Source organism: Synchiropus splendidus, chromosome 5 (assembly GCF_027744825.2).
Source record: "Synchiropus splendidus isolate RoL2022-P1 chromosome 5, RoL_Sspl_1.0, whole genome shotgun sequence".
Classification (NCBI taxonomy): Eukaryota; Metazoa; Chordata; class Actinopteri; order Syngnathiformes; family Callionymidae; genus Synchiropus; species Synchiropus splendidus.
Window position 1 is genome coordinate 20,675,355 of NC_071338.1, and position 16,730 is coordinate 20,692,084.

Sequence of the window (16,730 nt, forward strand, 5' to 3'; positions counted from 1 at the left end):
CCACGTACAAACAGGTGTGGCTGCAGTTGAGGAAAGGTGAATACAAACAAATTCTGTCAAGTGACTCCCTCTATCATTCCCGTGCCGGTGTAACAACCCTCCTAAAGCCCGGGGCCAAGAGTCTCTTTGTTGAGGCCACTTCATGTAATATTCCAGATGACGACTCTACACGAGGCAAGGGTCGTATCAATGTCTCAGATCAGCTTTGCGTCACTCCGCCCACAGCCATGAATGGTTATCCCATTACTCAGACAAAGCAGGATTTACTGGGATGTAACTTAGGCCTGTACAAACATGGGGCACTTTCGTCAGTCGCTCCTCGCCTGTAACCAAACTGGGCAGCATTGCTAGGATACACACCCGCACCCCACACCAAATTCCAAAGCATATCAGTTTTTGTCTGAGGCTTGTCATTCACAATTTCACATACCCTTTTGGGCACCCTTATTCTATGACTTGTAGGCATCATATGTCACCTTCCACATCATCAATCAAATATATGTCAGACTTAGCACCCACACAAACCTCAAACCACAAATCGTAATCCAGATATCTGCATTGCTACATGTATTAGCATCAGTGCGTCAGACACAGCCCTCCAACTTTTCCATTCAAGATTGCGGTCGGACACAAAACTATCCTCAACAAGCAACACTGCAGGCGGATAAGGACAAAGAGGATACCCTTTTTGAAATATTAAAAACTGCAATCTACATAAAATCCTCCAGATATTTCTTTGAAGAATAACCAGACAGACATTCTTGATCAGGCAACACGGCCAAAAACCTGTCACAGTTGACACCAAGTGAACTTTTAGAACATCACAGAAGCTTTATTTTTTGATGTTGCACTATCATTTCTTTCATTTGGTAGATTGCTTTTGTAATTTCATTCTACTCTTTGATGTCTGGACCCACTTTTATTTTTCATCTTTACTCAAACTTGTAGCGGGATCACTGTCTAGTTCATATGCTTGAGTGCATTTTCAGGGTATTTCATCTTTAAAGGATCCCTGATAAAGTAATGGAACTGTGCACAAATATGGAGTATGAAAAGACCGTATATCATCAATGAAGTTGGAATTTGAATGCTGAATAAGTGTAAAACTGTTTCTAAGTGAATGCCAACTCAATGCCGTGTTAGGAAAAGCAAACTCCTGAGGCGCCACGTGATGACATCACAAGAGGATTATGATCTGTCTGATGTCATTTCAAGCAAACTCTTTAGCTTCTGTATGAATGAAGAAACGCCAGAACACTTTTCTTCAAACAAAAACAAACGGCTGAAGACGATATTAACTCAGTGGGCTGCGATCACTGCCTTGCTGTGAGACTCTGCAGTCTTAAGAAGCCCTGTGTGTTGCGTAGTGTCTCCTCCCCCACACTCACTCACTAACAGCATGTCCACATTGTGGAATTTTACTACAGTCTGTGATATAAAGTTTGCATCCTGCAGCAAAAAAAAAACCTCATCGGGGAAGCTCGAACGATTTCAACACAATAAATATAATACACCATTTAAAGAACAAGCACTTGACAAAGTATAGTGAGTTTTCGAGGTTCACGGCAGGAAATGAAAAGAAGACAGCTGGTTCAAATGCAGCAGTGAGGCGGCAGTGAGCACAGCCAACGGGTAGAAACCCTGGTCGCACAAGCGTGACAGCTCAGGAAAGCTAAGCAAATAAGCCGTAAAATAATGAATTTCACCCGGTTAGATGACCAGCCTTCCTCAGCCATGCCTTATACTCTCGCTCACTTGATGTAAATATTTAAGTGACGTAGCCTTGACAGAGCTCCACCACAGAGTGCGCTCATATTGAGCCAAATGTTTTTTAGTTCTCCTTTTGACTGAATGTGCCCCCAAGGTGTTTTTTTTCCTCTTGAAGAAGTGAATAACAACTTGTTTGTCCAAATTAAAGTTGTTGTTTTTCACATCATGTACCCATTTTGAGTACACAGTGAAAACCAATCCATGCGATTAGTATTGGGGATCCCTAATATTAGATTAGATTAGATTAGATGTCCTTTATTAGTCCCACAGTGAGGAAATTCAACATGTCACAGCAGCCAATGACAATAAAGACTCTGACACATTCCAAATAAATTATAGGTACACAACAAAGATCAAAGACGAAAAAAAAATATATCAACGTAGCATAACGGCATGACAGTATTTATTTATGGAGTGATCTACAGTATCTTGTCAGGCTATCATATGACAAACACAAAATGTCTCATTTCATCGTTGGACAGAAAATGGCCACGTCCGAACGATGACCTCGGGTGTACAATAATGAGGACAAACCTCAAAGTGACATTTATTGGTAGCCAAATGGCAGGCACAGCTTGTGGACAAATTGTGTAGGAAAAACAGAAAAAGGCCTGTAACAGATGGCGCTTGTGACTCGGTCAACGTGTGACACGGTCGGAGAATCGCTTACAGCACATTGACACAGAAAGAGGCCGAGAAGATTCTGAAGTTTCAGCGGTGTCACATTCGATGCGTCTATACTGACTGTAACAATGGTGGGTGACACGCACATGCACAGAGGACAGTGTAACTCGACGCTGGCAGGAGAGGAGGCACAGCAGTCTGTAGCCCGTTTGTGGCCAACACAGCGCTTTGTCACACCACATTAAGTTCAGTTTTATTCACCAATCCCGCTCATAATCAGCATAAATATCATTCTGCCCCTGAAACCACACACATAATGGTCTTTATTGTCTCTGTTATCCGTGCTGCTCTTTGCAATTAAACAAATGGTTCCACCATTATGAAGCTGGAGGGGCAACAAAACTGCAAACACACCAGGACTCACCCCTGACATTCTCAGTATGCCCTCAGAAAGAAACAGAAAATTACAGTTAAGGTCATAAAACTCAACTGGATCAATACATCTTTTAGTCAAGCTGCGCTGAAGGGCAACTTTTTTCATGAGGAAACTTTATTTTGAAACCCTGCCTTTGGCTACACGTTTCCAAACGAGACATGATATTTTCCTACACATAATGGTTCGCGGCTCAATCACTGCAACTGAAGACTGCTGACAAATCATTTTCGGCAGAACTACACAATCAGGACTATTGACGGGACGAGCTGCACGAGATAAAATTGATTTTCTTTCCAAATAAATAGGTTTTAAGACGCGCAAGGCCAGTCCAGGACAGAATCCGCCTCGGCTCTGAGACATCAATGCGGATGTAGTAAGTGGGTGATCTGAAAGCAGACTTGAATTTGTGTTTTTCTTTAGACCCATGGCATCTGCTTTTATCTGTTGGATGCTTTCCTCTCTCTGTAATCTGTGCGTGCGTTTTTGCTTCGATGATTAGAAGACATCAGCGGGTGGAAAACTTTGACACAAGCAGAAAAACACATGAAATATCTTCTGCACCATCCAATAAATCATGCAGCATCAAAGTTTAAGGTGCTATCCTTATTTAATATGGGACTCATATCTAAAACACTGCACACACTAGCAAGCAAACCACTTCACACAGTAGGTGTTAAATGGAGAACAGTGTGTAAGCCCTGGAGCCAGGGCTGACAGTAGTGGGCGAGTGAGGCTCCCGATGCAGGATTTACATCTATGTCCCAGAGAGCATGAATAGACAGGACAAGTTTCATTACCTCTACATGTGTACAGCTGCCTGTCATTCTGTATTAACTTAACATTATGTTGTGTTCTACACTTTTTCGTCTGAAACTTTCTTTGGTCTGTGGAAAAATACACTTAGCAAAGACCAGTGAGAAGGTTAAAAGTCTAAATTTAATTTGAGGCGACTCTGTGTTTGGAGTGAACCTGGATTCTCCTGGAGTTTGCTTAGGTTTCACCAGGGCAACCTTTCCAGGGTATCCACCCCTTTTAACCCAAGTCGCTGGGATAGGCTCCACCCTCATGGGACCCCACGATGAACTACGCAGCGGAACATAAATGAATGATTGATTGGAAATAGCCAAGTGTGGGGACAGAGAAAAGATGAACTGGGCTGTTGTTGAAATTCAAAACAGCAAACTACAACAGGGAATAGATCTGATGCAATATCAGAGTTCACCAGAAGATGGCATACTTTAACCAAGAAGAATAATTAGAACAGTATTTAGAAAAATATAATGCAAGTACAATATAATATGAAGCCTTATGCATGAGTCTAAGACATACATCATAACAAGGCCCAGCAACACAGACTAAGCATTGTTTTGGACGCTGAGTTTGAGGTTGTCTGACAGAATCAGAACAGCCAAACAAAGAAGCAGAAGAGTCCACAGGACCAAGGACGGACAGAGTGACATCACCAAGCTGGTTCAAAGCAGGCCGTATGCTTGGCTGCATCACTGGGATGACTCTGCTCACTTGTGTTCAGATAATCTGGATCATTAAAGACGTAGTCTAGGAAGGTAATATGTGCTCTTGATTACTGAATCAAATGGATTACAGTAATCCATTTCATCTGGTCGTCTGTGCGAGCAGTGGAGGACACGCTTTTATGCAGCACTTATTGAGTCAGTGGACTCATTTGTTTTCCACTGCACTTTTCTAATCAGATTTCCCTTTTTCATTAGGATAATTACAAAGGCAGACTGGGGCAAGACCAACTCCAGTAATTCAATTCCAAGACTTTCTTATACTCAGCTAAATTCGGACAACAACTGTAGCCAATCAGAGATGCAAAGAATTGGAGGGGCAAGGACTGGAATAGCAGGACATCGGACTGCAGCTGTGTGTAAAATGAGGTCATATTATCTACCTTCACAATATTGTATTTTAGGAGCAGTCACTTCTTCACAAAGATCATTCAAAACAACCAACCACCAACAGCAATGTGTGCATTGCCTTCAAGGTGCAGAGCCTTCAAGATAAGTAAAGAGACAGAACATTCCAACAGTACAGCAAAGAAAAACAGGTATTATCATGTTTATCTTTACATTGAGGAAAACAAGTTATGCGCTCTTTCCCACACTTGCACTACGTGATGATGTCACCCATCAGGCTGGGGCTGCCACAGCAAGTCATCCTCCTCCTGTCTACATTTTGAAGTGGTAGCAGTGGTGCTCGCAGATAAAATATTTTAGTAGCACAAAGATGTGCTGCTAAAATTCAAAGCATATCTGTATGGACAGTTAAAGTTGACACTATTGGGTAGCATATAATGAATTAAAGGAGTGATGCAATTTTCCATTCTCGGGGGGCCCCCCTCGTGCCATATCAGTCCAGAAGACACGGAGCGGTCACCATGGGGCTGATCTACCTTTACGTGATTATGCTGCAGCTTCTTTCATGCGACTTGACATTCAATATAATGGTGAAATATGAATGTATGTATGCAGCAGCGCAGGTGACAGCTCAACTGAGAGGAAGTTTTGGGCTGAAAAATAAAAGCTGTGATTCATTTGGACTGTTTGCTATGCTTAAATGACAGATGCAATAAACATAGTCAAGTTATGAAGCATCATATTTGGACATCTAATTTGGGTGCGATGCTTCAGGCTGGGACTGTTTCCAGAACCTAAATGAACAGTGGCAGATGATACTTCTATTTCACATTGTCTCAGGACTTTGGCATCGATAACAGAAAAAGCAGACTTAGGACCTCTTTTACCCTTTCTTGCCTGCACAAAGCTATAACGTTAATGGAACTGCAGTACTTAGAAGGCCTCATATATTTATAATATTTACAGATTAATGCCAAGAAAAGTTGTGAAATCAGAGTTGTTTTTGGAATGATTACTTTCTTTCATGTTTATCAACATGCAATATCGAAAAACATATAACATTTTGTTTTTTCACGGTGGTAAAACATCACACGTAGACACATCCGTACACACGTATATGATGGCTACTGCATCAGTCGCCGCTTGGTCCAACAGCCATCCAACCGGTGCGTCCCTATTATTACGGTTTCAACAGCCAGTGAATGGACGAGTATCAGCAGTTACTTGAAGTTGCAGCTCCATTTTAGAGATGTCACAACTGCCTCACAGGCATGCCATGGGAAGCATAGTTCATTTTCAACAGAACAATTTTATTAGCAACAAAAAGAATAAAAATGCGGACAATATTGTTGCACAGCACAGCTTTGCCTAACTCGTACACTTTAGACCAGGTATTTTCCACACTTACATCTAAATCATTCACTAGATAACAAAGGTAGTTCACAACAAAAGATGGGAAAAAGATCACAATTTCAAAAGAGACAAGATGTTCGGTAAAAACCTTTGTACTTTTGTTTTTTTGTGGCTGAAAGTTGTAGCAACGTACTGCATCTCTTTGGTTTGTTTTGAGGAAGGTGATAACATCGTCAGCATAACATTTTTAAAAGACTGCTCAATACATTGCTTGTTCAAAGTTTGCCATCTCACTTTGTTACGTCATGTGCCATGAAAGAAGTTACTGTTTTTTAACAGATCCACATCTACAATTACATTTTAGTGGAGGACAAAGACTGCCAGTAAACTTTATGAATCATCAGCTATGTTTTGTAACAACAGTTTATTACTCTGTCCTTTCTACTTAAGCAAGCAACATCTCCTATCTCAAGTAAACAGAGGTACGGAGCTGACTTTCTAGCGGGGAGACGTGACCAAAATCCGCCACCGGATGGTGCTGTTGGTTAAATGTAGGGCATTAAACAGTACCCCGTGCGCTTCCATTAACTTTGAAGTGTTTTCTGTAAACCCTCTCGCTCTTGACAAGACTATGTTTATGGAAAGTCATGAGAGAAGACAATAATGCCTCACACCATAACTCTCTGTAACTTTGATTCTTATCTGGAAGCCAAGGTCAAGTGGTGTGTCAGAGCACGGCCACAGACTTGTATGCCATTAAATGAAAACCTTCTGACTCAATTTTCCCTTTAACAGCAGCAATAAATCAGCTGGGCAGCACTGCTGTGCTGAGCGTGCCTCTCTTTCCCAGGGCTTGCCAGTTGTTTGCAGCTGGCCAGTTAGTCCAATATTGATTCTCTGCCTCCCGGTGATACCACTTCAACCACGTGACCTGTGAATACTGCGACTACTGCAGGACAGCACGGCGTAAATGTGACATCACGATCAGGCTGTTAAAAGGCCTAATGGCAGATACAGCTGTTGATCTACAGTCAAACATTCTCACGTAATCACTTTACTTTATGGCTTACAGCTTATTAAGTCGACACCACCTTTCATAACCGATAGAGCCACTGCTTGCAGTTTAGTGCACCTGAGTCATAAATCAATGGACACATGCAGCTAATAAGGCATGACATTGGGGAACCACCCTGGGGGGGGGACAAGAACGGCAATTTAGCGAGGTCAACATGTGTTTACGCAACCTGATCTCATTAACTTTTTCCCAGTTTTTCACTGACCAGTGGCAGTTTTATTGACACACACACGAACACAAGATCAGCACTGTCCACGTCCTTAACAGGCTTTTCTGTCCTTGTAAATGCAGCGATTCTCACATTCTTTCCGCCAGCAACAAGCAATACATTTGAGGATTTATCGTTCAGCACCAAGAAAGCTCCAAGGAAGTGAGTTGTTTTTAAGACACATTAAAAGGTGGTTATATACAAGTTCATCTTTCGCCCATTCTGTTTAAGGTCTTCATGGGGTCCATCTAATGATCTTCCCACAGAGCATCACGGACCCCTGCGCTAAGTGTAGTACCTCGCCTAGTCATTGAGCTTGCAGGTTTTGTCCTTGTCGATTCTTGCAGTCATTGTATTATGGTTTTCTACAAAACTACTTGGTAATTTCAAGAATATTTTCTGTACCCATAAAAGCACCTCACATAACTATAATTTGGCTGTCCAAAAAATCCTACGCAGCAAGATGCAACAGCTTTTATAACTTTACATTCACGTCAGCTTCTCCTTCACTAGCGGTTGACTAAGCTACATTTCAGACAGTTTCTTTTTAAAAAAGACAATAGGACCAATTTATATTTCATTATTCATGTGACCCCTTTTTTGCCTGTTTGTTTATTCTGTATTCAAAGCATCATTTGCATGTGTGCTTTACCTGTCATAAAAAAAAGTAGTTGTTCAATTGTGTGTGTGTGTGTGTGTGTGTGTGTGTGTGTGTGTGTGTGTGTGTGTGTGTGTGTGTGTGTGTATATATATACACACATATTCTTCAATGACCTACTAAACGTCAGTACTTTCACCACTTTATTAAAGGGTGGATCTATAAAGGCCTTACCACCTCCAGTCCACAGCCACAAGGCTGCATAGCTTAACCTGCTGGGTCAGGTTCTTACATTTAGAAATATGATGATTAGCTCGCTCAACCACAAGGTGTGTATGCTGATGGAGTCCAAACTGTGCAGAGGTAATTACACTCCTCCACGAGACTATGAACAACTAGAGACTTGCACACCTTGACTCATTCAAATGGATTTCTCACTAACTTAGAAAAATAATTTTCTATAATATACATGAAAAGTAAAATGTAAACAGTACATTATTATTATGATCACGTGAAAAGAACCTTTTTATTGCACGTGTATATCTGACTTGAAACCTCTCATATTCAGCGCAGGTGTGCAATGTGATTAAACACTGACATTAAATCTCATTTCATGAGTCGCTTTTTTCCTGATGAGAATATCAAGTGGCTTAAAGAAGCAACACAGTAAGAGTATAAAATGTTTTCAACACATTGCTTGTAAGAAGCTACTTTCCATTGCCATCTACAATTTAGTCTGCAACAACGGGATGTTAATTTGAGCATGACCTAGAATTTGTGAGCACACCCAAGGGCAGGGATGAAAATCAACCGGAAGACAGAGTTCAGCTTCGTCACCACATATGTAGTTCAGTCCTTCAGATGTTGTGCTCTCACTTGCAAACAAGGCCCCTCTGTACTCGCCAAAGTTATGTTTGCTCCGAGCTAACACTGAACACTTTCATCAAAGGATCTCCCGCAAATCCACCATTCGGATTCATGTTTAACCACTTATTTATACGTACTCTTGTTTGAACAATTAATAGAGTTCATATTTAAAACAGAAAAAGTGTGTCATTTTGGTTTCAGAAATTTCCATCAATTAAAAAAAATATTCAAGAGGAAGCTGGACGAATATTTCAAGCATAGCTTTCTCCAGATGGACAAATGATTGCAGGAGAATTTTCATTCTTTCCCATTATATATATATATATATATATATATATATATATATATATATATATATATATATATATATATATATATATGATGAATATCAGTATGTGGACTCTGTAAAACATTCATTTACATTGTATTATTCATGAGATAAACCATTAAAAATCCACTAAGCAGTAAGAGGTCCCGAAAACATACTTCAATTTCAACTTTACAAAGAAGACATGCAAGTGAAGTAGGCCTCATTTTGAGGAATTTATTAAATCCTTCTCAGCATCAATGTGATTTAATACAAGCAATGATGTTCATTGTTACAAAACAACTTAAGACTTCTGGAATCTTGAACTATGAAATCACCCAAACATAGAAAACAGTCACAGTTCGCACCAACATAAGCAATTCTTCTGCTTCACCAGATTGTGTGCGGAATTATAAGAACCTTAACTGCAGGAACTTGATGAACATTTTACCAGTAATTGAAAGATGAAGAATTAGGCTTTAAAAAAATAAAACTTTGTGACAAAAGGATTTAAATATATATACATTTTCTTTAAAAACAAACCACAAGTTATCAGCCCTGTCCTTAATCACTTTGTTCATACAACATAAACCAACAAATCATTGAGGAAATTTTATAGTGGAACAAGTTTTAAATAGTTCCATTCTGTCATGTGGTGTGATTGACTCATCTGCCATGTGTGTCATGGTGAAACAGGCGTGTGCGCTTGGGTGCATTCGTCCTTCCAGCTTGACAGCCCAGTTTATGTTATCATAAAAACATGAAGCAGTAACTCAATGCTAAAGGAATAAAACCTGACAAGTCCCATGATCCCAAAACTGCTGCCAATTTCAACTTCATCTGGTACAGTCTTTGAAATCAAATTTCAAAAGTTAGGAATATAGATTTGTTTTTGGTGACAATTCTGACCCAACTGTAGTGCTGTACACCCTTGATCTATAGCAGTAGGAGTGACGAAGCATACAATCATTTCCATTGACATTCAACATAACCATCTCAAGCTCATGTAAATATGTCAGCTTCTAATGAACACGGTGACTTAAAAGTAGCCCATCCACACAGTTCAGGTGTGAAGTCTCGATCACTGTACTATTGAAAACAGGAGTCCTGATTAAAAACAAGAGAATGAGTCAGTGTCTCTGTTGGGCGACATTCTCTTTGTGCTGTTCAGCGTCTTGGGGCATGTGCGTCTTCCTCAAAGGCCCTGTTGTCATAGAGATGTTCTGCACCTGTTAGTGGGACTTCATACAAGGGTTCCTGTCCGGTTACTGTGATGACAGTGACCTCTGCTGGTGGTTGGACTGAAACGTCCTCTTTGGGTTCCTCTTCCACCCCGAGGGCCTTCAGAATGTCACACTTGCACATGGGGCAGGTCCTCCTCTCCAGCAGCCAGGGCTCAATGCAGGTTTTATGGAAGATGTGGTCGCACGTGAGCACCGTCACCACTTCACCCGGCCTGTAGGATTCGATGCAGACAGCGCACATGTGCGAGTCCGAAGAAGTCTCCACGTCGTCTCTCTTCAGCGTACGGACTTGTAAGCGGGCAATCGCCTTCTTTGCTTGAGATCGGACCCGCCTTTCTTCACGTCTTTGAGAACGCAGGTTTAACAGGCGGTTGGCGGAGATAAAAACAAAGTAGGCGAGTGAGGCGGCAGTCACGACGAAGAATGCGATTGAGAGAAAATACAGCCAGTAGGTGTCAATCCACGGTCCATGAGGGCTGCCGACGTTGATGATCATGTAAACCTCCGTTCCATTTTTCACCAACTCATAAAACTCCCTGCCCTTGATGTTGCCAATCATGACGGCCACAATTTCGTCGGCCTCCGGGTGCGTCATGTGAGTCGTGCTGTTTCCAGTGCCGTCCACATTGTACACGATGACGCCGACGGCCCCCTGACGTTTGGCTGCTATGATCTTCTCGCTGAAGGTGCAGTTGCCCCTTTTGACCAGAGCGATCCAGGGAGGTGAGGTGAAGTTGCGGTTGTATATGTTATACAAGCCACAGCCTCTGGGGTCTCCCCTGGGAAGCGCAATGATACCCGAGGCTTTCTCAATCATGGAGTTACGGCCGTACACCCCACACTCGCAGAACTGGTCCACAGTCTTGTTGCTGCTGCTGTCAGTGTAGCTAGACTCAAGCACAGAGGTCCAAAAAACAAAAGCCGCCGAGCACTGAACAAGCCATGACAAACACAGCAAAAGCAACAAACCGTGTTGTGTCTTCCTATCCATGGCAACAGTCTTTCCAAAGAGCAGGAAGCAGTCTTTCTGTGAGTTCTTTGACAGTCCGTTGCGAGTTCCAGTTCCTGGTTGTTTGAGCCGCAGCGATCCCAAGACAAATATCGTTTCACCCAACCTGCTCACAGCAGTAACCTGATATGAGCCTCTGGTAACACAACACAAGCTGTGCGTCACTCACTCACCTCTCGTTATCTTCCTGAACCTTGGACACTCTGCCGTCTTCACAGAGGGCAGGGTTCTGTATTCAACAAGTTGCAGTACACTAAACCTACAGAGGCAGGCAGTTTTGAGAGTCAAGGAACAATCTTGGAAAAAGGGTGCAGTGATAAAAAAAAAAAAAAGATAAGAGGTATTTAGCGAAGAGATGTCAGCAGCGCTTGTGTCATGGTGAGAAAAGCAAAACAGATGGTTTTTCCGGTTCGACTTGTTTGCTTCCTCAAATTCTGCGTCTGAGGTCAGTCCTGAAACTAAGGCAAGAAGGAACTAGCATTGCATATGGATGCCTAAAAGATAGAAATGAATCTCAACTTAAGTCACAAAGACGTCACAACCAACAAAATTGTTTGTCTTTCTCCAGCCGCTCTGCTAAAAGCATTTTGCACTACAATGCTACACGACCGTGTCAGCTGAGATGGGGTGAAGTACCGTCAAGTTTCCATCGTATCCTGTTACAAGTGAAAGCACACACAACACACACAAACACACAGAGAAAAATAGGCTGCCAGTGACAAATGAGACGGAAAGACTCCCGTCCAAACTGTTTTACCCGAGTTCCCCAGCGAACACACACCAACTAGGTCTGTTGCTAAATAATGCAGCTCAGGTATCAATGAATATAGAGCAGATTTCCAAAGAAGAAAATGATCAACTACAAAGGAAATATATGTCCACATTTTTAACAAAGAGACAAAATTTATTTAAAAAAACATATCAATAACACAACAATAAATAACTACTGCTACAAGAGATAATAGTTACAATTATCCTCAAAATGAGGCACTGAAATAGATGAATTAACAAATTCTACTTGCTTTATTGAAATACCAGCACATTCTACACATTAATCATGAATTATAACTGTAAAAAAAAACTGTTTTCTAATTCACCCTGACCTCGAGGGATGAGGAATGACAGGGTTTTCAACAATTTAATATAAAATGTAGTGAATGAAATAGCAATCATTCTGCGGAGCGACACCCTTTGGTGGTTCTAGGAAACTACAGATGTGTCAGTCAGCCAAAAACCCAAACGCCCTGCTTCCTCACTAGTTTCATGATAATTTAATCATGCTTCATTGATTGGTTTAGCTCCCACAAAAGTAGGTAAAAAAAACCTACCAGGAGTTTAATGCCAAGTCTAATGTTAATATAAAAAACACTTAAAAGAAAAGTGTAATAACATAAAAGAACAAGTCCACCTCTGTTGAGAGCCACACAAAAGCACAGAGCAATTTCAATTCAAACAAGGGTCACATTTTTGCACAAGAGTTGAACGTGCTTTTAAAGTTAAATCGGTTGTCAGAAGAAGCATCAGAAACTAAACAGACCACAGGTCAACATCTGTTCCTGAATTAAAAAATGTCAGCACCAAAAACAGACATTAAACTGGACACACCAAAATAAAAAATAGTTTAATATAAAGAAAACTCAGGTGAAGTGAGGGTCAAATACAATATATTTTTGTGAGTGAATAGGCCTTCCAGTCGTTGTAATAGTTAGATTTCAGGTCCCATTTTATCTTAATTTAAGAGCGTTTTAAAATGATATCAAGCAAGGTAATATGTTACGTCTAACAAAAGTAGAGAAATGAATGGTCAGTCGCAGCACTCTGACCACGCCTCCTTAGGCCAGAGGCTGAGCCCCACTTGTGACAGCGAAGCACTTTTTTTTTTTTTTTTTTTAAACCAACATGTCAACATGGCTGATTGTAGTGTTGTAAATAGAATACACATAAATGTAAATGTATTATTTAATTTTTAAAAAATGTGTAAATTGTAGTAAACACTCACATAGTGTTCAATGATGCTTTGAAGCTTTATATTTGAATTATAATTAATCAAATGGGAAAAGGATATGTATGAAATGGTCCCATAATGGTCAACCAGTCGCTGCAGCCCCAAAGTGGTTCAACACAGTAATGAGAGCAGAATAACTGGGCAACTCTTATTTATTGTTCCAATATTTCTCCTCTCACCTATAGAAGAGGGAGAGGCTGGCTGTTGATCATTAACAAGAAAAATCAGATGTTTTCATGGGCCGCGTCCACCGTGTCCAAAGCAGTCACTGGCAATAACTCCTTATCTCCTGTTTATTACTGTCAACAATTTCCAAAGTTGTTCAACCACATCTAACCTTCATATATGGATGTTAACTAAGCCAGTCAGATGGGGAACAACAAACAATAAGATCACCAACATTCAACCTGACTCACCCACAAACAAAAGAAAACAACTCATCCAATGAGAAACAGTACATTGACATAAAAAAAAAACCTAGAGGTGTGGTTAACAGGTGAGGACAGGGCCACTGAAAATATGTTGACTCACGAGTGATCGGAATCAGCCAAACAAGATGAAACGCCCTCTCCAAGATATGTTTGTAAACGGATGAAGATGATCCTATCTTAGGGCCCAATAATGACTCAAACAGTTGGATTAAAATGTATCTGTCCCTGATTAAGGAGCTTAGTTTCTCTAAGTTTCTCCAAATTTGTGTCCTTAAAAAATGCAAATGGGGTCACAACTGCTACATCGAGCAGCGACTGAAATAAGGGAAGACCTTCACAGCATAAATACCTGCTTACACACACTGAGCATTTGTGACCAAGTGGGCAAAGACAATGTGCTTATACTAGAAGAGATTTCACTCGACTATAAACTTGTAAAAATACTTTACTTTTGACTGAGAAAATATTGGAATTTACACTCACGTAAAGCAAAGTTTCTGCTATTTCGAAAAAAAGTGAAGAAGGAATGTTGGGTATAAAAGCAAAGGATTTGGATTAAGTTTGTGTAGGAGATAATGTACTTCACGACAGTGTCACTAGAGGGCGACTGAGGGCAAACGGACCGGTGAAACCAGTATGGTTGACGGGGGTGTAGTACTGAATAATTTTGAACAATAAGTTATTTAAGCAATTATTGGAAGATTAGCAAACCAGCAATTCAGGGGGGCAACATAAGTTGGGAGACAATATATAGGAGACTTGACAGAGATGGTTTGGACACATAGAGAGAGACATGTTGGAATGTTGGATGAAGAATCTTAGTACTGGGTCAAAAAAAACAACCATACATGAGGTTCATGGAATGGGATAAAGAAAGAGAGAGGTGTGACTAGGGTGGACACAAAAGCCTGTCAAAAAGAGATGACTGATGGGAAATGCCACATGACCAACAATATATTTTTATTAGAATTTAGAATTAATAAACGTTCAAAAGTAATGAAATAAAGCCATACTTATTAGTTAAAGTAGATCTTAGGGAATTGTTTAAATCTGCTATTGAGCTTGTTTCATGCCCTTTTCCACAATCGTCACGTATATTGTCCTTTGTAGTTTGAATGTAAAAAAAAAAAAAAAAGAGTTTACTTGTCAATCTTTAGGGTCCATTAAAGACGGTTCCGTTCCTTTAACTCACAAACTCAGCGACTGTAACCAGTGTTCGAAGTGAAGAACTTTGGAATTATATTCCTGATAGCAATCTTAATAAATGATCCAATTGAGCACTGAGTAGTGCTCATAAAGGCTACAGGAAGGAAACACAACCATATAACTATGATAGACTGAAAAATAGTGAACAAAACACATGAGCTGGAGACGTCAGTTTCCTGTCAATCTCCACAAAGTTGGGTCCTCACTGAAGAACAAAACACCTGGTCCCCCTTCTTCAGAAATGATGACTTCACACTTTAATGTTTCACCTAACCACAAATGACATCAAATTTAAAATGTGTTTTGAAACAAACGCTCATTGTGAAATGTCCTTTCAATGCCCTTTCAATGTTTTGGATCCCCAGAAAGCGCACACACAACAAACACATCCACCTTGAATCAGATACTAAAAATGCTTTAGGGGCCCTCACACACATCTTTACGTGCCTTTTATGATATCTGACAAAAACACACTGAAGCGACCATGTGACGGGCCAATGACCTGTTCAAGTCGGTTCCCCAATTTCTCCCTCATGTAGCTAGGACAAGGATGGACTACGGGGTGGGAAAACAATCTGGGTATTTTAGGCCTAAGTCATGTCATTTAATGTGCACACATGCACAATACCATCAAGTGTCAACTAAGATGTCGCCCCCAGGGTCTGGAAAAAGAGCACCAATGCTAGAAGACCTGCTGACTATACATGGTCATAGAAAACAAACACAGCGATCATACATGTACCTTGAATCAACATTCTGTCAATATTAGTGATCTAAAATGTATTCATTTGTAACTTTAATAGCGCTGACAACGTGAGACAGAGAGCGACGGGTAAAGGGTTGTGCATCTCTTCGTTCAGAAATGAATATTTGAACTTATTAAATCTTATGAATACAAGTAGATATGACCTTAAAACACTCGGTTTCATCCCGAGAATGTTTGGACACCTGCTTGCAGGACTCGAATGTGTTTCATTCACCACCATAACTGGGTCTGTACCGTCTGTACCGTCTCTTACCTTTCTCCGCCAATTTAGACAATTGATCGCAGCTGCTTCAGGTGTTACAGGCCACGTGAACGAGTGGATTTTTCACGTATTGAACAGTATTTTACGGCAAGAAGGCATCAAAAGAGTAAATGAAAGGGTCCCACCTGAGTCTTCGAGGTGTCTACGAGGAGCGTGGACGCGAGTTGTGGGTGACTGGGGTGTTATTGAGGGTTTGGGGGGGAAACAAGCCCTAACATGCCCGACAAACCCCACTGCACCTGTAGCAGTTGCTGTTGGGCTGAAGTCGTCGCTGTTCGACTGCAGCAGGAATTTTAAGCGACTGTTTTTCTGTCAAGTGCCTTTTCATAAAGTTTCCGACTAGCAACAGTGTCACAACAACATATCAACGTAACGCTGCTAAGCTAAGTGAGCAAACACAATAGTTGGCTGCCGAAATATCACGAATCATTTTCTTGTATTTGTAGACATTTTTCACATTAATATTTATTCATATTTAACTATTTAATAATTAAGTAGCTCATCCAACCTCTCAAGAGGAACCTTGAGGCTTGAGCACGTTTTAGTATTTTAAAATAGTTTTGTATATTTCTTTACTAACTTAATCGTTGTTGGTGTTATAATGTTCATTCCGAGAAATTAATTTGCATTACATTATCTAAATAATTTAGAAGAATTAACTGTTTAACACAGTTTAAATATATATTGTG

The 16,730-nt window shown here is 40.6% G+C and overlaps 1 protein-coding gene across 1 annotated transcript; it reads right to left on the reverse strand.

Annotated features, from left to right (window-relative positions):
- Window positions 1-9,312: 9,312 nt before the first annotated feature.
- Window positions 9,313-16,322, reverse strand: LOC128758979 (E3 ubiquitin-protein ligase RNF128-like). Its single transcript, XM_053865520.1, has 3 exons — window positions 16,167-16,322; window positions 11,545-11,630; window positions 9,313-11,477 (listed from the first exon to the last, which is right to left on the reverse strand). Exon 3 carries the CDS (start codon window positions 11,351-11,353, stop codon window positions 10,286-10,288), a length of 1,068 nt encoding a protein of 355 aa, XP_053721495.1. The 5' UTR covers window positions 11,354-11,477; window positions 11,545-11,630; window positions 16,167-16,322; the 3' UTR covers window positions 9,313-10,285.
- Between the last annotated feature and the right edge of the window lie 408 nt (window positions 16,323-16,730).